This window comes from Salmo salar, chromosome ssa25 (genome assembly GCF_905237065.1).
Source record: "Salmo salar chromosome ssa25, Ssal_v3.1, whole genome shotgun sequence".
Taxonomy (NCBI): domain Eukaryota; kingdom Metazoa; phylum Chordata; class Actinopteri; order Salmoniformes; family Salmonidae; genus Salmo; species Salmo salar.
This window is the reverse complement of record NC_059466.1, coordinates 24663962-24688221: the sequence shown is the minus strand read 5'-3', so window position 1 is coordinate 24688221 and position 24260 is coordinate 24663962. Positions and strand designations below refer to the sequence as shown.

Sequence of the window (24260 nt, the reverse complement as noted above, 5' to 3'; positions counted from 1 at the left end):
AGTCCCAAATTGCACCCTATTCCCTACAAAGTGCAATATTTTTGACCAGAGCCCTATGGACCCTTTTCAAAAGTAGTGTACTATATAGGGAATAGGGTGCCATTTTGCACACATACACATTATATTGGGCCTGCTGTCTGTCCCTGATCAATAATGCCAGCTCAGGAAAATCCATTTATCAAATCAGATATGGGTAAATACAGCAAGTCAGATTACATTAGGACTTTAATTTAAATGTCAGAGTTAGTCTCCACATAATCCTTGTTATCTCAGTCTAGCACTAGACTGGTTTCCTTTTGGAGATATCAACACAGGTTAATGATAGTAATAAACATTGAAGTATCTTTAGGTATGTCAGGCAGACACCGGATCATCAGGCTTTGGCTCGCCAACCAACATTGAAACAATCTCACGAGGACCAATGAAAGGCATGGTAACTCCGTTTAGCGACAAGCAACATACTTTGTAGAGTGAACCAAGAGCAAGAAAGAGAGAGAAGAGGATGAGAAAGAGAGAGAAGAGGACGAGAAAGAGAGAGAAGAGGATGAGGACGAGAGAGAAAGAGAGAGAAGAGGATGAGGACGAGGGAGTGTGTGTACTGTGTTCTTACATGGCATCTTCTTCTTGTACTTCACCAGGATAGGGATGACTGGACACAGAGATGGCTGTATAGGCACAAAAACAGACAATCAATTTAGCCACATTCATAAGATAAAACCATGACACTGCACAGATATACTGAACCAAGGATAAAACAAAAGAGTCAGCCAGAGTAGCACTCGACACAATCCCTATATTTCTCCTCCCTCTCCTTCCTCTCCTCCCTCCTCCTCCCTGTCCTCCCTCTCCTTCCTCCTCCTTGGCCTGTGTGAGTCTACAGGTTACATTTGAATGATTGCATTCCTTCCTCCCTTCCTCCTCTACCCTCCCCTCGGCTCGCTTATTGACTGGGCAGACAGTACATTTCAGGTGGTGCTGAAATAAGGTTGAAACGCCAGTCTGCCTGCCTCAGTCCCTGAGTACACCTCTCAACACTCCCTGATTGGTATTCAGCCTGCATAGTGATTGTAGACTGAGGAGAACACACTACTGCCCCCTGGCTCTAAACAATGGAACTGACCTTACTATGAGCCAACTGTGAACACTTTTGTGTATGGATTTAACAATGGTGGAAACCCTTCAGCCAACGTTTATACAATCCACTGCTTTTAAATCTATGGCAGGAAGTGTACAAATGCATACTTCTGATAAAGGGTGCCAAATTGAGCCTTTCAGCCTATAGGATCCAAAAGGGGTCTCTCTCTGAAAACTATTTTCAGAGGGTGTGTGTACGTTTGGGTGTGTGTGTGTGTGTGTGTTTATTATTATACTTTTTTAAATTTTATTTAACCTTTATATAACTAGGCAAGTCAGTTAAGAATAAATTCTTATTTACAATGACCTACAGCGACCAAACCGGGACGATGCTGGGCCAATTGTGTGCCTCCCTAAGGGACTCTCAATCACGGCCGGTTGTGATACAGCCTGGATGTGTGTGTGTGTGTGTGTGTGTGTGTGTGTGTGTGTGTGTGGCGCGCGCGCGCGTGCCTAAATCCCTTTCAGCAGATTAGCTTGGTTTTAAAACTTGGTTCTGATACATACAATTGGATTTGAAAGTGAAAGTGATTCCAGGTAGTGTGGCTGATCAGTGTGAACCCCCTGAGAAGCTAGCTTCAACACACCAAGTTTTTAATACTGTTTATCAAATGACAATTGTTATGCTATCCCTAGAGCTGGTGCATCACAATTATTCAAGGTGCATTTCCAAGCTCTGATTTGATGAATTAGCGGCGCGTGAAACAGGCTCCTGGTGTCTTTAGAGATAAAGCTGCTGTTGTTTTCGTTCACAAAAATAGGCTTCTTGCGCTACTCACCATAATTCTGTGGGTCCTTGCCGGCTGGAAGGCTGGTACGTAGGATGAAGTTGTTGAGGCTGTTTAGGTATGCAGGCATGGTATGGTGACCCTCAGGGTTGTACCAGACCTAGAAAACAAGAAAACACACACACACACACACACACACACGTTCAAGTTCAAGTAAAACTTAAAGTTTGAAGACACACACATGCATGAATATCTCAGGATTGCAGCACATGCTTCTCGACATTTCTACTTCTAATTATCTTATCTCTAATAATACACTTATCTTGAGGAGGTGTCTAAGTCTAAATCGCTAGCATCATTATCCCTCAGGGGCCATTTCAGATTCAGCCAAAAACATAATTGCTGCGAGTAGCTGCGATGAACGATGTTAAAGACGACATTGATGGTGTAATAATCCCGTTCCATCTTGGTACAGTGCTTAGTGCTTCTGTATCATATCGGCTCCAATTAGGAAATCATGGCTAATTTAACCACTATACGTCACAACAAGATAGCCTGGTCCTAGATCTGTATGTGCTGTATAGCCAACTGCTACAGTCATTATCAAGCCAAGCAAGACAGCACAAACAGATCTGGGACCAGGCTACCAACAAGAGATATACTAGGACAGAAGAGCAGTTAAGACTGTTGTTTTCTTGGTGGGGGTAAGGAAAGGGTTTTTTATTCTGCACATAACAGCAGGAGACTGATATAGGTACAGAAGGGCAGTTACACTATAGTAACCCATAAACATATATTTTCATACATATTCAGTGTTTATATATATATATATATATACTATAGTTACCTTGGAGAGGGTTCGGTTTGCGGGCACCTCCAAGAGGTCCATCTGGAGACTAGTTGGGAGTGGCTCCCCGAAATCAAAGCCGCCATACCTATGTTGATTTGTTCATATATATAATCGATTATTATTTACATAATGTACATGTTTGCACACACACACACACACACATGGCAGAGCTACACCACACGTTTAGATACATGCACCACTTAGTAAAGGTGGATAATAAAGAATATGGAAAGAGGACAGTGGGGAGAGAGAGAAATCATAGCCTCCGTACCTATGATGAATTGTTCATATAGGAATCGGTTATTCATTAGTAATAAGTCATTACCCAATGTTATTGTCTTTTTAACTCCATGATCAAGGCATGAGACTCATTCCTGAATGAGACCAATAAAGTGAACTGAACAGAACTGAGCTGGAAGAGGATGCATAGTTCAGGATATCAGATTCCCCAGTCCCATTCATTTACTGTCCAGCCAGTGATCCTTTATATTTCATGTCATTGAAAACATATTTTTCCTATGATTTGTTATGATAGAGAGAGAGGGATATACAGTATAGAGCATATCTAGAAACAGACACATTAGTGTATGCAGGTTGCATTGAAACATACTGTTTACCTGTTCCTGATGTAGTTGTTGGCTGTAGCCAGGAGATAGTTTTCAACGTTGATGCCAGTCAGGTTATAGACGATCTGGGAGGAGGGGTTCATCTTATGGGGAGGCTGGTATTGGTTATACTGACACACCTGGTTGGAGGAGCAGAAAGGAGACTAGAGTGGGTGTAGGACACACACACACACACACACACACAGAATATCTGCTGATTTTTACTGGTATGTCCTTTAATGAACTCTAACCCACCTGTTGATATTTGTTGCATTTGCAGGACTCAAACGGCACTGAACTGTCTCCTTTAGTTTCCCAGCTGGCAGACTTGGTGCTTCTGGTGCAGACCCTTCAAAAAGACAAAAGACATTCACAAGGTAAACCACAGGCCCGTTTTAAATGGTAAGATGACTACAATGCATACATGTACTGATTCACAATGACACTAGCTAACCCACTCCACTTACACTTGTACATACACTCACACACATGCATAAACACCACCACAGTAACACACCAATACCAGTGTTCCATTCATATGGACAGTAAATCAGTATTTATTCTCGAGGTATAAACAGGCATGACATCACAGAGTGGTGGAGAGATATAATCAGTAGTCAGGAAGTGCCATGGCACTCAGCACTCTTCAGTGATTGTCCACAGGGCATCTCTCTCTCACACACACACACACACACACACACACACACACACACACACACACACACACACACACACACACAGAAGCCCTGCTGCCTAGCTGCACATCTAGCTAAATGTCTTTTTTTTTGGGCTGACAATTTTATAGTGCCTCTGAGGTCTGGTTCATGAGTGCCAACATTGATTTGAGTGCCTGCGAGGGGAAATCTATCCTATAAACACAGAGTGTTTATGGAATACCAATGATTCCTCAAACACACACGTTCAAACACACACGCACCCACACACCAGTGGAGGTTCCCCAGAGGAGGAAGGGGAGGACCATCCTCCTCAGTGAATTTAATAATAAAAAAATAAAACATTTCAAAAGTTATCCTTTTTAGATAAAACTATACTAAATATAATCAAGTCACCAAATAATTGATTAAAACACACTGTTTTGCAATGAAGGTCTACAGTAGCCTCACAGCACTCTGTAGGGTAGCACCGTGGTGTAGCCAGAGGACAGCTAGCTTCCATCCTCCTCTGGGTTCATTGACTTCAGTACAAAACCTTGGAGGCTCATGGTTCTCACCCCCTTCCATAGACGTACACAGTAATTATGACAATTTCCAGTGGAGGTCCTCCAACCTATCAGAGCTCTTGCAGCATGAACTGACATGTTGTCCACCCAATCAAAGGATCAGAGAATGACTCTCGTACAGAAAGCTTAAGCTACAGCTAGCTAATTGCTGGACTAATGATTACACCCTAGATCAGCTAGATGCAGGCAAGAGTGTGCAAGGCGGTATTGAATGTGTCACTGGCTGTCCATGTGTCACTGTCTGTCACCTCAAAAAAAAATCTCGACCTGTGTACACCTACGTTGTAAACTTTCATTCATTGGCTAGGTTGTAGCAACCTCATGATGAGTATAGGGAAAATTAGAGTATCATGTAGTAGACTAAACCTATCGATGTTACATTGAGCTGGGTGAATGGAATATGAATGACAGTCATCCAATATGCTGTAATAGAAATAAGGCCATGCTCATGAAAAAAGAAAAACGTCCTCCCTCATCTTAAACGGCACTGACCGCCACTGACCCACACATGTCCAAATGCACGCACACATACATACACACACAGACGGCAAAGCAGAGCTGCTCCAGGCGTTTAGAGACATGCACCATGTAGTAATACTGAAGAGTACAGAGTATGGAGAGAGGATAGTGGGGAGTGGGAGAAGTGGAACAAAGACAGATACTAAAAGGGAAAAGATTGACAATGGCATATGAAGGAAAATAGGGTAAGAAGAGAATTCGGAAGTGCTAGATATAGACAAAGTAGGAGAAGATGTGGTGGAGAGAAAGTAGCCAGACAAGTAAGAGATCTATCTTCAACACAGTGATTATGTAGAAGTTGGTCAGGTACATACGGTTTATCAGGGCTGTTCAGACATCCATTATCAATCCCAGGGAATGACATCATAGAGTTGACCAGGTTGCTGGAGTTTGGATTCTGGTTGCTGTTGACGACATAAAAACAAAAAGTTTCAGGACAAACTTATTACAGAACGCAACATTATGTCTCGTCTAATACTTTCAAGTTAGCCTGGTCCCAGATTTGTTAGTGCTGTCTAGTTTGCCAAGTCCTATGATCATTGTCATGCCATGTTTTTGAAATTTGGCATGCCACTGACCATGACAGTTTGTTATACAGCACAAACAGATCTGGGACCAGGCTATACTTTCAAGTGACTTTGAGCAAATCCTTCAGTACAGTATTAGTAAATGATCCAATTAGGACAGTGGTTTGGAAGGTAATATGAGCCCAACATCAAAAAAGGCTAATTCAATCTCATTTAACCGTCAACCAAGGACAGTGAGAGGGCACACAGTGTTTGATGTGTTCCTACCTCTGCATATCCTCTCCTTTATATCTCTCCTCTCCTCTCCTCTCCTCTCCTCTCCTCTCCTCTCCTCTCCTCTCCTCTCCTCTCCACCTTCCCTCAGATCAAAGAACTGCTCTTCACAATCAAGACTTCGTCACTTCGACTCTCTCCTTCCTTCTCTCCATACTTTCATCTCACACCTCAGATCACATCATCATAATCATCTCTCTCTCAACATCTCACTCCCTCTATCTCTAAATCTCACTCGCTCTCTCTACCTCTCACTGCCTCCCCCCTCTACCATTTATCTGAGTCACCCTTCAAGCAACTTCTACTCTCTTACCCAAAAAACCTAACTTACAACCTGGAAATGAGAAAGATGGCACAGCAATAGACAAACAGTGACTGGACGGGACTGATCTGGGACTGTACTGTGCATTCTGAAAGTATTCAGACCCCTTCACTTGTTCCACATTTTGTTACATTACAGCCTTATTCTAAAAATGTATTTATTTTTTATTCCCTCATCAATTTATACACAATACCCCATAATGACAAAGCAAAAAAAGTTTTTTTGATTTTTTTGTGCAAAAAATAAAAAATAAAACTGAAATATTATATTTACAAAAGTATTCAGATCCTTTACTCAGTACTTTGTTGAAGATGCAGTGAATACAGCCTCAAATCTTCTTGGGTATGACGCTACAAGCTTGGCACACCTGTATTTGGGAAGTTTCTCCCATTCTTCTCGGCAGATCCTCTCAAGCACTGTCAGGTTGGATGGGGAGCGTCACTGCACAGCTATTTTGTGAAAGATGCTGCTGAAGAGGATGGCTGACATTTTACATGCTCCTGACCAATCGTGCTATTTCGTTAAAAAAAATAGCGTTGTTTGTAACTTATTTTTAAACTTATTTTGTACATAATGTTGCTGCTACCGTCTCTTATGACCGAAAATAACTTCCGGACATCAGAACAGCGATTACTCACCACAAACTGGAAGAAGCTTTTTCCTTTAAAGAGTCCGATGAGAAGGATATACTGCTCTCCTGGGAACAGGCCCAAATCCCAGTCATTTGCATGAAGAAAAGACGGAGGAAAAGAGGACGCAGATTGGGCTTCTGAGAATCAGCCGGCAAGCGAGTAAATACCCACTGCCTTCCGTTCTACTTGCTAACATGCAATCATTGGAAAATTAAATTGATGACCTACGATTACGATTATCTTACCAACGGGACATTAAGAACTGTAATATCTTATGTTTCATGACTTGTGGCTGAACGACTACACGGATAATATAGAGCTGGTGGGATTTTCCATGCACCGGCAGAACAGAGCAGCTACGTCTGGTAAGACAAGGGGTGGGGGTGTGTGTCTTTTTGTCAATAACAGCTGGTGCGCGATGTCTAATATTAAAGAAGTCTCGATGTATTGCTCGCCTGAGGTAGAGTACCTTATGATCAGCTGGAGACCACACTATCTACCAAGTGAGTTCTCATCTATATTATTCGTAGCCGTCTATTTACCACCACAGACCGATGCTGGAACTAAGACTGCACTCAACCAACTCTATAAGGCCATAAGCAAACAAGAAAATGCTCATCCAGAAGCGGCGCTCCTAGTGGCCAGGGACTTTAATGCAGGCAAACATAAATCAGTTTTACCAAATTTTTACCAGCATGTCACATGTGCAACCAGGGGGAAAGAAATCCTAGACCACCTTTACTCCACACACAGAGATGCATACAAAGCTCTCCCCGCCCTCCATTTGGCAAATCCAACCATAATTCTATCCTCCTGATTCCTGCTTACAGGCAAATACTCAAGCTGGAAGTACCAGTGATTCGCTCAATACGGAAGTAGTAAGGTGACGCGGATGCTACGCTACAGGACTGTTTGGCTAGCACAGACTGGAATATGTTCCAGGATTCATCCAATGGCATTGAGGAGTATACACCTCAGTCATCGGCTTCATCAATAAGTGCATTGATGACGTCGTCCCCACAGTGATTGTACGTACATAAACCAACCGGAAACCATGGATTACAGGCAACATCCGCACTGAGCTAAAGGCTAGAGCTGCCGCTTTCAAGGAGCGAGACACTAATCCGTATGTTTATAAGAAATACCGCTATGCCCTCAGACGAAACATCAAACAAGCAAAGGGTCAATACAGGATTAAGATTGAATCCTACTACACATCCGAAGAGCTCTGATGCTTGGGCTTGATGCTCGGGCAGGGCTTGAAAACTATTACGGACTATAAAGGGAAACCCAGACGCGAGCTGCCCAGTGACACAAGCCTACCAGATGAGCTAAATGCTTTTTATGCTTGCTTTCGAGGCAAGCAACACTGAAGCATGCACGAGAGCACCAGCTGTATTGGATGACTATGTGATAACGCTCTCGGTAGCCGATGTGATCAAGACCTTTAAACAAGTCAACATTCACAAAGCCGCGGGGCCAGATGGATTACCAGGACGTGTACTCAAAGCATGCACGGACCAACTGGCAAGTGTCTTCACTGACATTTTCAACCTCTCCCTGACTGAGTCTGTAATACCTACGTTTCAAGCAGACTACCATGGTCCCTGTGCCCAAGAAAGCAAAGGTAACCTGTCTAAATGATTACCGCCCCGTAGCACTCATGTCGGTAGCCATGAAGTGCTTTGAAAGGCTGGTCATGGCTCACATCAACAGCATCCTCCCGAATACCCTAGACCCACTCCAATTCACATACTGCCCCAACAGATCCACAGATGACGCAATCTCAATCGCACTCCACACTGCCCTTTCCCACCTGGACATAAGGAACACCTATGTGAGAATGCTATTCATTGACTACAGCTCAGCGTTCAACACCATAGTGCCCACGAAGCTCATCACTACGCTAAGGACCCTGAGACTAAACTCCTCCCTCTGCAACTAGATCCTGGACTTCTTGACGGGCCGCCCCCAGGTGGTAAGGGTAGGCAACAACACATCTGCCGCACTGATCCTCAACACTGGGGCCCCTCAGGGGTGTGTACTTCGTCCCATCCTGTACTCCGTGTTCACCCACGACTGTGTGGCCAAACACGACTCCAACACGATCATTACGTTTTCTGACGATGCAACAGTGGTAGGCCTGATCACAGACAACGATGAAACAGCATATAGGGAGGAGGTCAGAGACACTGCTAGGACAACAGCCTCTCCCTCAATGGGAGCAAGGTAAATGAGCTGATCGTGGAATACAGGAAAAGGCGGGTCGAACAGACCCCCATTAACATCAACGGGGTTGTAGTGGAGCGGGTCGAGAGATCACCAACGAACAATCATGGTCCAAACACACCAAGACAGTCGTGAGGAGGGCACGACAAAACATTTTCCCCCTCAGGAGACTGAAAAGATTTATCATGGGTCCCCAGATCCTCAAAAAGTTCTACAGCTGCACCATTGAGAGCATCCTGACCGGTTCCATCACCGCCTGGTATAGCAACTGCTCGGCATCTGACCGTAAGGCGCTACAGAGGGTAGTGCGCAAGGCCCAGTACATCACTGGGGCCAAGCTTCCTGCCATCCAGGACCTATATAATAGGCGGTGTCAGAGGAAAGCCCATAAAATAAGACCTCATGTGCTTTCTGGGCCTGGCCAAGGACTGCAAGAGGGTGTCCCGCGACCTCGTCTCGGCCCGCGCCCAGCGAACAGGTGACGGCAGCCACAAGATTGGCTGAATAATGTTGTCTCAAACCGTTATGGACTTGATGCGACCGATGCCAGATACGATAAAACAGGCTAAACCAATGAAAGAAAGAATGTAGTTGAAGTTCAGAGACTCCAGCTACCCTAGTCATATACTGTTTTCTCTAGAACCAAAAGGCTCCTTAACAGCTTCTACCTCCAGGCCATAAGACTGCTGAACAATTAATGAAATGGCCACCGGACTATTACATTGCATTAACCCCCACATTTGTTTGGTGCACTGCTGCTACTCACTGTTTATTATCTATGCATTGTCACTGCACCCCTACCTACATGTACAAATTACCTCAACTAACCTGTACCCCGGCACACTGACTCGGTACCGGTACGCCCTGTATATAACCTCGTTATTGTTATGTTATTGTGTTACTTTTTATTATTTTTTTCTTTTTGTTTTTTACTTTTGTTTATTTCATAAATATTTTCTTAACTCTTCTTGAACTGCACAGTTGGTTAAGGGCTTGTAAGTAAGCATTTCACAGTAAGGTCAAGACTTGTTGTATTCGGCGCATGTGACAAATAAAGTTTGATTTGATTTTCAGGTCTCTCGGGAGATGTTAGTTTGGGTTCAAGTCCGGGCTCTAGCTGGGCCACTGAAGGACATTCAAATCAAATCGAATATTTTTTGTCACATGTGCCGGATACAACCTTACCGTGAAATGCTTACTTACAAGCCCTTAACCAACAAGTAAAAAAAATCTATCAAAAGGTAATACAAGAAATGTACATAACATTTTAACGAGGCTATATACGGGAGTGCCGGTGCTGAGTCAATGTGCGGGGGTACAGGTTAGTCGAGGTAATTTGTAAAGTGACCATGCATAGATGATAAACAGCGAGAAGCAGCAGTGTAAAAACAAAGACTTGTCCCCGAAGCCACTCCTGCGTTGTCTTGGGTTGTGTGGTTAGGGTCGTTGTCCTGTTGGAGGGTGAACCTTCTCCCCAGTCTGAGGTCCTGAGCGCTCTGGAGCAGGTTTTCATCAAGGATCGTTCGGTACTTTTCTCTGTTCATCTTTCCCTCGATCCTGACTAGTCTCCCAGTTCCTGCTGCTGAAAAACATCCCCACAGCATGATGATTCCACCACCATGCTTCACCGTAGGGATGGTGCCAGGTTTCCTCCAGACACAATGCTTGGCATTTACTGAGGAATGGCTTTCGTCTGGCCACTCTACCATAAAGGGCTGATTGGTGGAGTGCCTCAGAGATGGTTGTCCTTCTGGAAGGTTCTTCCATCTCCACAGAGGAACTCTGGAGCTATGTCAGAATGACCATCAGGTTCTTGGTCCTCTCCCTGACCAAGGCCCTTCTCCCCCGATTGCTCAGTTTTGCCGGGCGGCCAGTTCTAGGAAGAGTCGTAGTGGTTCCAAACTTCTTCCATTTAAGAGTGATGGAGGCCACTGTGTTCTTGGGGACCTTCACTGCTGCAGAAATGTGCCTTTCCAAGGCATGTCCAATCTATTGAATTTACCACAGGTGGACTCAAATCAAGTTGTAGAAACATCTCAAGGATGATCAATGGAAATAGGATGCACCTGTGCTCAATTTCGAGTCTCGTAGCAAAGGGTCTGAATACTTATGTAAATAAGGTATTTCTGTATTTAATTTTTTATAAATGCTCAAAAAAATCTAATAACCTGTTTTCACTTTGTCATTATGGGGTATTGTGTGTAGATTGATGAGAAAAAAATGTATGTAACCAATTTTCAAATAAGGCTGTAACGTAACAAAATGTGGAAAAAGTGAAGGGGTCTGAATGCTTTCTGAATGCACTGTATATCAGATGTCTCAAAGAGTGCTGATCTAGGATCAGGTTCACCCAGTTCATTATGATCTAAAACCTTAATCAGCACTTGATACATACTGCCCTTGATCTCCTATCCCATAATGCAGCAGTGCAGTGTGTCCTGTACCTGACCTGAAGAAGGAGGTCCGAGGTGGTAGAGGGTGAGTGTGTGTGTGTGTGTGTGTGTTTGTGTGTGTAAGTAAGTAATATGTGTCTATCAGTGTCTCTGACCTGAAGAAGGAGTACTGTGGTCCGAGGTGGTAGAGGGCAGGTGACAGCTCCATCTTTGGGAAGTGTTGCAGGTCGCTCTTGATGGAGCCCAGACCCATGGCCAGGATGATGAACATGACAGGTAGAACCACCTGGGAGAAGAGACCCTTCCAGTCCCGTCTGGAGTGGTGAACCCTCTTCATCAACATAGCAGTCACCTGCTGCCAGGTCAGGGCCAGGCCGTGCACCGTAGACGAGCCCGTCAGACCTACAGGACAACAAGGGTTTGTGTTATTATTAGTAGAATTAGCATCTGTACCAAGGCTTACAGTAGTAAGAGGCTGGTGTGATGCTATTACCAGACCAGACTAGGGCCCAACGGGAAAGAGGCATCTAAAATAGCCCAGAGGACAGGAAGAGATTGAGGGAGTTTGTGTATTTAAAAATGTAATAAAAATGTATGCACTCTACTGTAAGTCGCTCTGGATAAGAGCGTCTGCTAAATGACTAAAATGTCAAATGTAAAATGTTTGTGGAGGCCTGCTATGCCACTTGGCACAATAAGGTCTAAGTAAGTATGTTTTATTATGTATGTTTTATTTTCCTGAGTTTTTCATTAACTGAATGGGAATAACTGGCCTGTATCAAGGACCAGAGTTCTTCCTCCTGGGTAAGGTACCACTATAATAGCTGGTCAGTCTAGTCCAGGACGTCAAAAAGCAGTGAAGTGGACGTGACTCACTGGCTTTGTCTCCGAAGATGGAGTTGTTCTGGAGGTCCTCTGGTAAGCTGTCTCTGGAGGCAGACAGGTCTGGCATGGATTCAGACACAGAATATGGCTTATCTTCTGCAGGCTCTGTATCATCTTGGGTCAGCTGGAGGAACACCTGCACAGACCACAAAAAACATAAGCGTGTCAATGGGTGTGAACTGTAATTGCATGTTATGTACATTATCTGAGTGTGTCTATCTCTGTATATGAAGTACACTGTATATGCATGAGTGCTGGTGTACTCTGTGAGTGCACACCACATTGAAAAGCATCTGTGTATCTCTAACCTCCTCCAAGGTAGTGTCAGAGATGCCGTAGCAGCCCAGCTGTAGAAGGTCCAGGTTAGAGTCCAGGCTAGAGAGCAGGGAGCGGTAGGCCTCTGCATTGGAGGAGCTGAACGGGGGAAGGGAGTAGACCACGTCTCCCATCTCAGCCTCCTTCAGACGAGCATCTGGCATGTGGGACTGGATGAACGTCTTGACCTCAACACAGTCAAACCTGGCCTGGGAGTCTGGGGCCTGGACCTAACAAGAGACCAGGATGAGGAAGAAGAGGAGTGCTCATACTGTATGGCCTACGTCAGGCCATTTTATTTACTATATTTATTACGTTATTTATTTGACAGGGACAATACACATCAATTAACATTTCTATAAATGTTTTCATCTGTAGTCCCTGTGTTAGTTTTAAAACTTGATATAAGCATGTACAGTAGAGTTTTTTTTTGAATGTCTTATAATAAGGCTCATAAGTACCTTCTTGGTGAGTGTGAGGTTGTATCCCTGGGCCAGCTTATCTTTGAGGTAGAAGGGGGAGCCACAGCACTTGAGGCCTCCTCTCTCCAGTAAGGCTATACGGTCGCTCAACACCTCTGCCTCGTCCAGGTGGTGGGTAGACAGGATGATGGTACGGTCTGAGAGAAGGTAAAGAGAGAGACACACACACACACACACAAGGACACACACACACACAGGCACACACAGGCAAGGATGCAAGGACGCACACACACACCCGAACATACAGATGTATGCATACACACACACACACACAACAGGAAAAGAAAAGGACAAAGGAACACCAACATACAGACAGAGATACCCCACACACAGAGACATGTGACAAACAACACAGAGACAAAAAGTATGAGCAATCCCATTCTGAACCTTTTCAGTTTTCCCTTCCCTCCCTGAGCAGCAACTGTCAGTAACATCGACTGAGACAAACCCAATCAAGTAGCAGGCATGTGTGTGTGTTAAATAGAAGATTCCACAACCACATGACGGATACCGATCCCTCTGCTGCCCCACTACAGATGCTGTGGGATCTCTTTTTCTCCACAGCTACACACACACAACACACACTATACTGCTATGTGCACTTGGAGAAAATCTATTTCTGCGTCATTAAATGTAGAGAGAGAGAGAGAAAGAAGGGGTGGGGGTATTTGGGCTGTGAGACTCACCCTTCTTGTGCTTGATGACGATGTCCCAGATGGCGCGTCGGGAGCAGGGGTCGACCCCGGTGGTGGGCTCGTCCAGGACCACCAGACGAGAGCCCCCGATAAAGGCGATGGAGATGGACAGTTTCCTCTTCATTCCTCCAGACAGTGTCCCCACTCTCTTGTGTCGGTGGGCATACATGCCAGTCTCCTCCAGGATTCTGGGAAAGACAGTAGAAGGAAAAGACGTGTTACTGTATGTGGGAAACGTCAATTTGACTCAGAGCGTTTCAATCATATTTAGTCACTACAATCTAAAAACAAATCTATGTGCTAAGGCAGTTCATCTTACATGGTTAATATGATGTAATTTAGAGATTTTTGGGGCGGATATGAATGTGATCTTGGTTCAGATTGTACTTTAGGTTGACTTGCTGTTAGACACAACAGCAGTGCGGTAAGTGACTACTCACTTGCGGACTTGCGCCTTCAGGTCATTCTGTGACCAGTGTGGTGCCTTGATCTGTCCGTACAGTAGCAGGTGCTCCTTGGTGGTCAGATGGTCAAAGTGGACGTCATACTGCATGCACACGCCCAGCTCCTGGCGAACGTCATCAATGTTAGTCTCCATGTCCTTCCCATACACCTCAATGGTACCAGAGGAGGGGGCGAACAAACCGGTGAGCAGAGACCTGGAAACAGAGACAATAATACATCACATAAACTCATGTTTTTCAATAGAGAAGAGATTGTGAAAAAGCAATGAATAAATATATTCAGCAGGCCTAAATCCCTAACCCCAATGACATATTACAATGTGCCTAATAGCAGGTATTACAGGCTATTGTATAAACCAGTATATAAGCTATTATAAACTAGTGTGCCTAATAGATTATATCTGATTAAAGAGAAGTAGAGAACAGATAGATCATTGTCAGAACTCACATGGTAGTGGTCTTGCCAGCTCCGTTGTGTCCCAGCAGTGCAGTGACTTGTCCCTCGTAGAATTTGACATTGAGGTTCTCTATGGCTGCTCTGTCCCCATAGGTCTTAGTCAGTCCATGGAGAGCCACGCCCACAGGAAGACCTGAGATCTCCTCTTTCATATGAGAGGGGAAGCCACCCTCAACTGAGAGAGAGAGGAGGATAGGGAGGGAGACAGGGAGGCAGGGAGCAGGGGGACAGAGAGAGAGAGAGGTGAGAGATCAAAACCTATTACAACACGGTCACATCTCTTGATCTGTTAGGTGCAGCAAGCTGCTTTAGGAAGGCTGTTGTGTTGCAGTACTGTACCTTTGTTGTCCTTCTCATTGGGAAAGACAGAGATGTTATTCTTCATGATGTTGGAGAAGAGCAGTCCCCTGTTGACCTTGTCAGGGCCCTTGCTGCAGCAGCAGAAGAGACCAGTCCAGAATGAGGGCATCACAGGGAAGTACCAGGGTTTAGCAATGCCATACTTTCCTGATGGGCACAAAGTATATGATCAATAGTGGAAAAGCAATATATCATTTGCTATAGGGTTGGCGTCAATTCCATTTCAATTCAGTCAATTTAGGAAGTGAACTGACATGCCATGCAATTCCTCATTGCAATGAGTTACATTGGCAATTGGAATTTCATTTCACTTCCTGAATTGACTGAATGGAAATGGAATTGATCCCAACTGTTGAAAAGTATTTGACTCTGTCTCCAGTCTAGTCTGGCTTGCTGTGTGTTTTTATTACTTGACGCTGTGTTGTGTTATTACCCGGGAAGACTATGCGAATGTAGGCTCCAATGATGAAGTAGCAAACTGAGTCGATGAGGAGAAGCCAACATAGCCAGCCGAAGGATGACGTGTCACCGGCCATGGGTGAGACATATTGGTTGCTCCACTGGATCCCTAGAGAAAGTAGAAAGTAGGAACATAAAAAGGTTTCAGTTAATTTGTTAGATCGCTCTCTATCTTCGTGGCTAGTGTAGAGGCTGCTTTCTCCTCATGAGTTTGTTTTTTAAGCACCTTTGATGGCTTTGTGACACATACCCACACACCACACATTTACGAGCGTACGCATGCACGCACGTACACACACACACACAGACACACACACACAGACACATGCTTAGCACGCACACACACACAGACAGCCATCTTCCCAGCATGTCGTACCTTCTCCCTGAATCTCATAGCGAGTGATGTATTGACTGGCGTAGCTGAAACAGGTGGGGGCAAACAAACTCTGAGGGAAACAAGAGGCACGGATAAGGCATAACACAGGGACATCAATAAAAAATGGTCTGTATCAACCCCTCCATCTCTCTCTGTTACTCTCCCTTTTCCTCTCTGTTTCTAGATCGCCATCTGTCTCTCTATTTCTCACTTTCTCCCTTCTCTCTTTCTCCCTCCCTCTCCCTCCCTCAGCCCCTTCCCTCCCTTCCTCCCTCCCCCTCACCAGGGCGCTCTTGGTGGAGAACGATAGCGAGCTCTCCAGTGACATCACTACGATGAATGGGAAGAAGCTGATGACGTAGATGAGGGCGCCGCTCAACCCAGCGATGTTGGTCTTGTCAAAGAATGAGCTCACCAGGAAACTGATGGCCAGGATGCTGTCGAATATAAGAGAGGAGAGGAGAATACTATGTCACATTTTTCAATAGAAATTGAAAAATGCCCATTCACATACAGACATACACACACACACACACAGGTTACCCTGCCACCCTGAGGTAGCCTACCTGAGTCCGTAGTCACTGAGGTAGAGGAAGAGCAGGAAGCCGTCACTGTGGGGCAGGACGCGCCCAGCCTTCAGGATGATGGTGAGGATGATTATGGTGATAATAAGGAAGCATGCACTCTCTATGAACCAGGCGAAGAAGTGACTGATGGGATTGACCCCCATCATCTTCATGTACTGTGGAGGTCAAAAGGGAGGGGTTAGGAAATCAAACAATCACAACTCATGACTCAAATACACTATTTAGAATTTAATGAATGAATGAATAGAATAATGAATTAATACATTTTAATGTCTTGCCACCCTTGTGATTTGCATAATATGTGTTTGTTTGAAAGAGACATCTACAGGAAATGACATAATAGCCAGAGGAGATGGTTGGTGGCTACTATACCTCATGAAGTCTGAGCTCTCTCTCATGAACCAGCTTCTTCACAAAGTTGGCGATGAACAGAACCCAGGCAATCATCAAGACCAGAGGGAAGGCAAACGCGATGCTGTTCAGGTACCTTAGGAAGAGACATGACAGCTGTCAATCAATCAATCAATCAATGTCACAGCCTAGCTACCAGCACTGGGACTGAGAAAGAAAAACAACATTTTCGCTCACTTGCTAAAAATATGGATTGCATAGTCATGCATACACACACTCATACAATCACTCTCAGATGAACACATCATGATGAGCATGTATATAACACACACACAAACAAAAACAGTGCCCTAGAAAAAACAATAACAACGACAATGTCCTAACCTCATGTAATTAACTCAAAGCTTTTTTCCATAATCAGAGAGGGTATACCCTGATACATGGACCTTGTCAATGTTTATTATAATACAAGTAATATTTCAAAGTGATCGTATCGGGAATAATGTGTTGTTCCCTAATAAATCAATATACCAGAGCTGCGGGGATCACCATGCCTGCGTCCCAAATGGCACCCTATTTCCTTTATAGTACACTACTTTTAACCAGGGCCCATAGGCCCATTGAGTCAAAATTAGTGCACTATATAGGGAATAGGGTGCCATTTGGGGCGTAGATTATATCTCACACATGAATGGGAGGCAGCCAGGCAGGGAGAGCAGCTACGCTGCGTTTGCGAGATGAGATATCCATGTTGGCTTCAGAAGCACTCTCAGTAAGATGTAAACATAGACATTATTCTCAGCCATGATTTATGGTGAAGCGTGTACTGTATTGATGCAGGGGACATAGCTAGTAGTTTATGTGTAACTGATCGGAGGCTGGATGAGAGATGAGGGCGTTTTTTATTGTGGGTCTGCTCATCAACAGGAGGGGAGATAATGTATGTGTGTGCATATGCGTGCCTGTGTGTCTGTGTATTTGTGAGTGTGTGTGTGTGTGTGTGTGTGTGTGTGTGTGTGTGTGTGTGTGTGTGTGTGTGTGTGTGTGTGTGTGTGTGTGTGTGTGTGTGTGTGTGTGTGTGTGTGTGTGTGTGTGCCTGCATTTATGTGTGCATGTGTGTGTTTTGGGCCTACTCACTCATCCTTGAAGAAGCAGGGGTAAGGGAAGGCCTGTAGCTGGACGGCTGGCTCAGTGACCTGCTGTCCTGTCTGGGTCTCTGAGAGATGATGAGATAGACAGTAAAATATCACATCACATAACACATCATCACATAACACATCATCACATCATCACATAACACAGAACAGTGTTGTTTTCCTCTTTTCTTAAAAGCACTGATTTAGCTGACAGCTGCTTTTTTCAGGAATGTTTTTACTATGACTATGATATGGGTTGTGTCTTACCTACCTTACCTACCCTTTGGAACCCTTAGAAAAAAAGGGTTCCAAAAGGGTTCTTTGGCTGTCCCCATAGAAGGACTCTTTTTAGTTCCAGATATAACCATTTTTGGTTCCAGGTAGAACCCTTTTGAGTTCCACATAAAACCTTCTGTGGAAAGGGTTCTAAGCACTGACTGTACTGTAAGTCACTCTGGATAAGAGCATCTGCTAAATCCCCAAAATGTAAACATATCATCAACAACATAACGTTACCTATGATGGCCCTGTCGATGCTCTCCTGCAGGTATACAAAGCCTCGGTTGTAGCGCTGGGTCTTCAAGGAGGAGATGTAGGGGTCCTTCACCCAGAAAGGGTTGCGGGAGCGGTCAGTCCGCATGGAGTTCTCGATGGACATGCGGATGGTGTAGTCCACCTTGGGAGGCAGCGCGGAGGAGGAGGAGCGTGAGGCTTCTCGCCGCTTCCTGTGTGAGTCGTCATCATCCTTGGGCAGCTTGAAGATGATACCTGCAGAAAGAGACACAGGAACAGAACACAAACAGCTATTTTCTTTTCTTTTTGACTACTTTAATATTATATTAAGTAACTTTATTGTTATAGGAATCTAGACGGCTGTAGGGCAAAATGTCAAAACACAAGGCTTTTATTTTGAAATATGAAGGATAGACTAACTGGCGTAGAGGTCTCTGGTCTGGGTGAGGTGTTCAGCCATGGTGTTGAGGTCGTCAGTAGAGTTGATGCCGTGGAAGCGGTCAAAGTTAATACAGGAGGACAGGTTCATCATTAGGTTGGACAGAGTGGTGATCTGGGTCACAATGTCCTTGTTTTTCTCCAGGAGGGTCGTTGTGCTAGCTAGGGGGAGAACAAGGGTCTATTAGATATAATAAAAATAGAAAGACAAAGAAGATCTATAGCTAATAAAGTGGATAAATATCTTAAGACAGATTAAGATATTTAAGTAGTGAGAAGTGGTCAGGGGGTGAGGTGGTCAGTGGGTCAGGGGTCAGTGGGTCAGGGGGTCAGGGGTCAAGGGGGAAGATGTATATTAAATACAAAGATAATATAAAACTAAAGAAAAAAAGATCCACATTATAAAGAATGTATGAATTAATGAAAACATGTATTGCCCTGAAGGGAATTTGAATGTAGAAGATATGTTAAGACACATTTTATTGGAATGTGTCTTACAGTTTTTTCCAACTGCTTACACACAAAATCTTTTCATGTCACACAATTTTTGAAACTTCTCACTCAAAGTGCAAAACTACACACCAAATATCCAAAACCATAAGCTATTTCTCAGCCTTTGACTCAGTTGTCAATTGCATAAAACACTTTTTTCAAAACACTACACACAATTCTCTACCTAAAACACAAAAATTGTGACTTGCTTTCCTTTTCCAAACACAACCAATCAAAATGCTACACTTATTCACCAGGTCACACACACAATAGGACAGAGGGCAATTACCAATGTCCCTGGACAGCGTGGGGGTAATATAATTATGTGTGCTGTCATCACTCAAAACGGGGTCCTCCATCACAATGCCACACTGGGTCCGTACAACACCGGCCATATGCTCACTTTTCTGGATGCAATTTACACAATGCTTGTCCCTGATCCAGATCAGGAGCCTGCTAGATTTGTGGTTTTATGGGACAATGTTAGTTTTCACCGGGCTGTTCTGGTCCAAAACTGGTTTGCCACCCATCCACAATTTGTAGTTTTGTACCTACCCCCATATTCACCTTTTCTAAATCCCATAGAGGAATTCTTCTCAGCCTGGCGCTGGAAAGTGTACGCCAACCCTATGCCCGCATGCCGCTTCTCCAGGCAATGGAGGGGACATAGAGGTTGCCTCTGTCCAAGGTTGGATACGCCATGCTAGGAGATACTTCCCTCGATGTTTGGCAAGAGAAAACGTATCTTGTGATGTGGACGAAGTATTGTGGCCAGACCCAGCCCAGAGAAGAGATGAAGCTTGGCTTAGCACTGGTGACTGCCCCCCCTACCAATTCCTGGACTGCCCCCCCCGGGACCCCACACACACAATTGTGTTCTTTACTGTATTCTAAAGAATATACTTTTGGTTTACATATGTTTATGGTTTTGTTGTATGCTACTGTATACAACAGTAATGTTTGGCCTAATAAATATTTTCTGTTTCTACATTGCATTGGTGTTTACAGTGTACTTGTTACCCCTCTCAGCAGATTACTTTCACTGTAGAACATTGTATTGAAATGTAGATATAAGCCAATGAAAGACCAAAGAGCTTTAGATTTAGAACAACAGTGTTTACATGGAATATCCAAAAATATACTATTATGAAAGCAATGTTTGCCATTTGATGTAAATGCTTCATTCTGACATGTGTTTATGGCATTTTGAATGCAGTGTTACATTTTGAAGGAGATGTGAGGCATTTTGCATTTTGTGTGTGCAGTTTTGGGAATTGTGTGTAGAGTCTTGAAAAAAAGGAGACAGTTTTGAAAACGTGTGTAAGCAGTTGGAAAAAACAGTAATTGAAGGCCTTGATATGTTTTATATTTTACATGGAAGTAACTAGAGAAGAAGGGATCAGGGTTGTCTTGTATGTACCCATTTTCCAAAGTAAGACCTTCAAATACAAAACTCACAGAAGTTCTTGAGAGTATCCTTCATCTTGCTCACATCAATGTCTGTCTGCATCTCAATGAAATTCTGAACAAAGGAATTGCCAAGGGAATTCTAGGAGGGAGAAAGAAGTTGAGTAAAATAACATCAAGATACAGTTGCTGAAACTTTCAGTTGCTGAAAAAAACGTTCTAGTATTTTCCTCTACTTTCCTAGATAGATGGAATGTTCTCCCTATTTGCTAGAGAGTGCACTACTTTTGAGCAGAACCCTTGTCAAAAGTAGTGCACTATATAGAGAATAGGGTGCCATTTGGGACACCGCCATGGATTCCAGAAAAAAGCTGATTGTAGCTTATATAAACCCATTGTAGCTTTGAGAATAGCTGGTTCATACCTGGAGCATTGGCAGGGTTTGATTCAGTATCTTGGCTGAGTCCATAATGTAGGAAGAGGACTGGAGCCAATCCTGGGAGTACATCTTCAGGTTGGCAAACTGCTGCAATGTGGCATTGGACTGGAAGACAATACATACAGATGGTGATACAGTGTAGTGTGTGTGTGTGTGTGTGTGTGTGTGTGTGTGTGTGTGTGTGTGTGTGTGTGTGTGTGTGTGTGTGTGTGTGTGTGTGTGTGTGTGTGTGTGTGTGTGTGTGTGTGTGTGTGCACATGTTTGTGTGTATTCATGGTTGTGTGTGTTTGTGTGTGTGATTGTACCTTTTCTATGATGGCCCTAGTGAGTGGTGTGTCTGGGCTGTACAGGACCTGTCCCAGCAGCATGGGCTTGAGGAAGGCCCAGGCTATGGCTCCTCCAGTGGTGTTCACCATGTCCAGGTAGAAGTTCATACAGAAAGGAGCTGGCCAGGGGAAGATAAGGTGCAGGTTATAAGATGTGTCAGTCCTACATTCTTATAGGAAAATGTCACAATTTTCAACCTCATATTAAATCATAATTAATAAAAAATAAAGATATTCATAATCTTGTTGTAATGATATAATTTCAATCAGCTTTGAACACTGGGTCTATGCTTAAATCAAATAAGCAATGTGTGCTTATGTATGTAAAATGTATGTAATGTTGTCTCTGGCTACAGCAGCCTATTTTATTTATTCTTTATTTAACTAGGCAAGTCAGTTAAGAACAAATTCTTATTTACAATGACGGCCTATGAACAGTGGGTTAACTGCCTTGTTCAGGGGCAGGACGACAGATTTTTACCTTGTCAGCTCAGGGTTTTGATCTAGCAACCTTTCGGTTACTGGCCCAACACTCTAACCATGAGGCTACCTGCCACCCCAGGTAGCCTAAAAGCCTACTACGTTTAATGATCTAATAAATTATATCAATCAACAAATCAATCAACTAATCAACCAATCGATCATGTGCAAAGTGGGTTCCATACTGGCATTGCGAGGGATCTTGAACTTGTTGACCAGCTCCTCCATCCTGTGCTCCTGCTGTGTGGAGGGGTCTGTCTCAGTCATGATGGGCAGCTTGGAGATGCCAAACAGGGACATGATGCCATGGTTACACATGGCTCTGGACACAGTGGTGAATGTAGCTCTGCTGGACATTGTTCTGGTTTTACCATGCACCATCTGGGTGAGGGAAGAGAAGAGAGTCAGGAGGGATGAATGAGAGAGAGACCCACAGCCAGACCGACCCGCAGCCAGAACACAGACTGATAGCAGCAATCCTCTCAGACTCAGCTATTCACTACTATCTCAGTATGAGTAGAGCTCTATATCAGACTCAGCCATTCACTACTATCTCAGTATGAGTAGAGCTCTATATCAGACTCAGCCATTCACTACTATCGCAGTATGAGTAGAGCTCTATATCAGACTCAGCCATTCACTACTATCTCAGTATGAGTAGAGCTCTATATCAGACTCAGCCATTCACTACTATCTCAGTATGAGTAGAGCTCTATATCAGACTCAGCCATTCACTACTATCTCAGTATGAGTAGAGCTCTATGTAATACTCCATAGAGTCTCCATAAAGAAACACAATACTACTGTTCTATCTAATTCTGTGTTTGTCTCAGTATGAGCAGAAGGAGAGAAAGAAACAGGAAGACAGAGACAGGAAGACAAACTGCTAGCTACAATCCTCCCAGATTGTCGCAGCATCATGCTTCAATACTCACACTGCGGAACTCTGGGTCAGAGACCAGGTTGAGGTCTCGTATGGAGATCATGTAGTCCTGCAGGTGGGCGATGGCAGGAAGCAGCTTGCCCATCATGTCCGTCAGGAACATGACCATCTGCAGCATGAACCCCACTATGCTCTGCATCTCATTGGACAGCATCAGCTGTGGAGAGACATATGGAGGGACATTAGTATCACACAGAAGACAGCGGAACCCTTTCTCATTAGGACTAGGCTGTAGACAGCTGAACCCTTTGTCATTAGGACTAGGCTGTAGACAGCTGAACCCTTTCTCATTAGGACTAGGCTATAGACAGCTGAACCCTCTGTCATTAGGACTAGGCTGTAGACAGCTGAACCCTCTGTCATTAGGACTAGGCTGTAGACAGCGGAACCCTTTGTCATTAGGACTAGGCTGTAAACAGCTGAACTCTCTGTCATTAGGACTAGGCTGTAGACAGCAGAACCCTTTGTCATTAGGACTAGGCTGTAGACAGCTGAACCCTCTGTCATTAGGACTAGGCTGTAGACAGCTGAACCCTTTGTCATTAGGACTAGGCTGTAGACAGCTGAACCCTCTGTCATTAGGACTAGGCTGTAGACAGCTGAACCCTCTGTCATTAGGACTAGGCTGTAGACAGCTGAACCCTCTGTCATTAGGACTAGGCTGTAAACAGCTGAACCCTTTGTCATTAGGACTAGGCTGTAAACAGCTGAACCCTCTGTCATTAGGACTAGGCTGTAGACAGCTGAACTCTCTGTCATTAGGACTAGGCTGTAAACAGCTGAACCCTCTGTCATTAGGACTAGGCTGTAAACAGCTGAACCCTCTGTCATTAGGACTAGGCTGTAGACAGCTGAACCCTCTGTCATTAGGACTAGGCTGTAGACAGCTGAACCCTTTGTCATTAGGACTAGACTGTAGACAGCTGAACCCTCTGTCATTAGGACTAGGCTGTAGACAGCTGAACCCTTTGTCATTAGGACTAGGCTGTAAACAGCTGAACCCTCTGTCATTATGACTAGGCTGTAGACAGCTGAACCCTTTGTCATTAGGACTAGGCTGTAAACAGCTGAACTCTCTGTCATTGGGACTAGGCTGTAGACAGCTGAACCCTCTGTCATTAGGACTAGGCTGTAAACAGCTGAACTCTCTGTCATTAGGACTAGGCTGTAGACAGCTGAACCCTTTGTCATTAGGACTAGGCT

At 44.2% G+C, this 24260-nt stretch overlaps 1 protein-coding gene across 2 annotated transcripts in view; it reads right to left on the bottom strand.

Annotated features, from left to right (window-relative positions):
• abca12 (ATP-binding cassette, sub-family A (ABC1), member 12) overlaps positions 1-24260 on the bottom strand; it is a 94420-nt gene that overhangs the window by 18806 nt on the left and 51354 nt on the right. For both annotated transcript variants that reach the window (XM_045707784.1, XM_014173727.2), the window contains 27 exons: positions 23050-23214; positions 22300-22495; positions 21614-21753; positions 21294-21413; positions 20921-21011; positions 18953-19132; positions 18536-18787; positions 18021-18099; positions 16905-17019; positions 16512-16687; positions 16229-16382; positions 15946-16015; positions 15544-15678; positions 15090-15257; positions 14742-14925; positions 14270-14488; positions 13821-14017; positions 13114-13271; positions 12646-12882; positions 12329-12473; positions 11608-11854; positions 5391-5480; positions 3573-3666; positions 3330-3457; positions 2710-2797; positions 1914-2022; positions 611-665 (listed from right to left, as the gene is read on the bottom strand). In XM_045707784.1, coding sequence (XP_045563740.1) covers positions 611-665; positions 1914-2022; positions 2710-2797; positions 3330-3457; positions 3573-3666; positions 5391-5480; positions 11608-11854; positions 12329-12473; positions 12646-12882; positions 13114-13271; positions 13821-14017; positions 14270-14488; positions 14742-14925; positions 15090-15257; positions 15544-15678; positions 15946-16015; positions 16229-16382; positions 16512-16687; positions 16905-17019; positions 18021-18099; positions 18536-18787; positions 18953-19132; positions 20921-21011; positions 21294-21413; positions 21614-21753; positions 22300-22495; positions 23050-23214 — 3992 coding nt within the window. The remainder of the gene's footprint in view (positions 1-610; positions 666-1913; positions 2023-2709; positions 2798-3329; positions 3458-3572; positions 3667-5390; positions 5481-11607; positions 11855-12328; positions 12474-12645; positions 12883-13113; positions 13272-13820; positions 14018-14269; positions 14489-14741; positions 14926-15089; positions 15258-15543; positions 15679-15945; positions 16016-16228; positions 16383-16511; positions 16688-16904; positions 17020-18020; positions 18100-18535; positions 18788-18952; positions 19133-20920; positions 21012-21293; positions 21414-21613; positions 21754-22299; positions 22496-23049; positions 23215-24260) is intronic.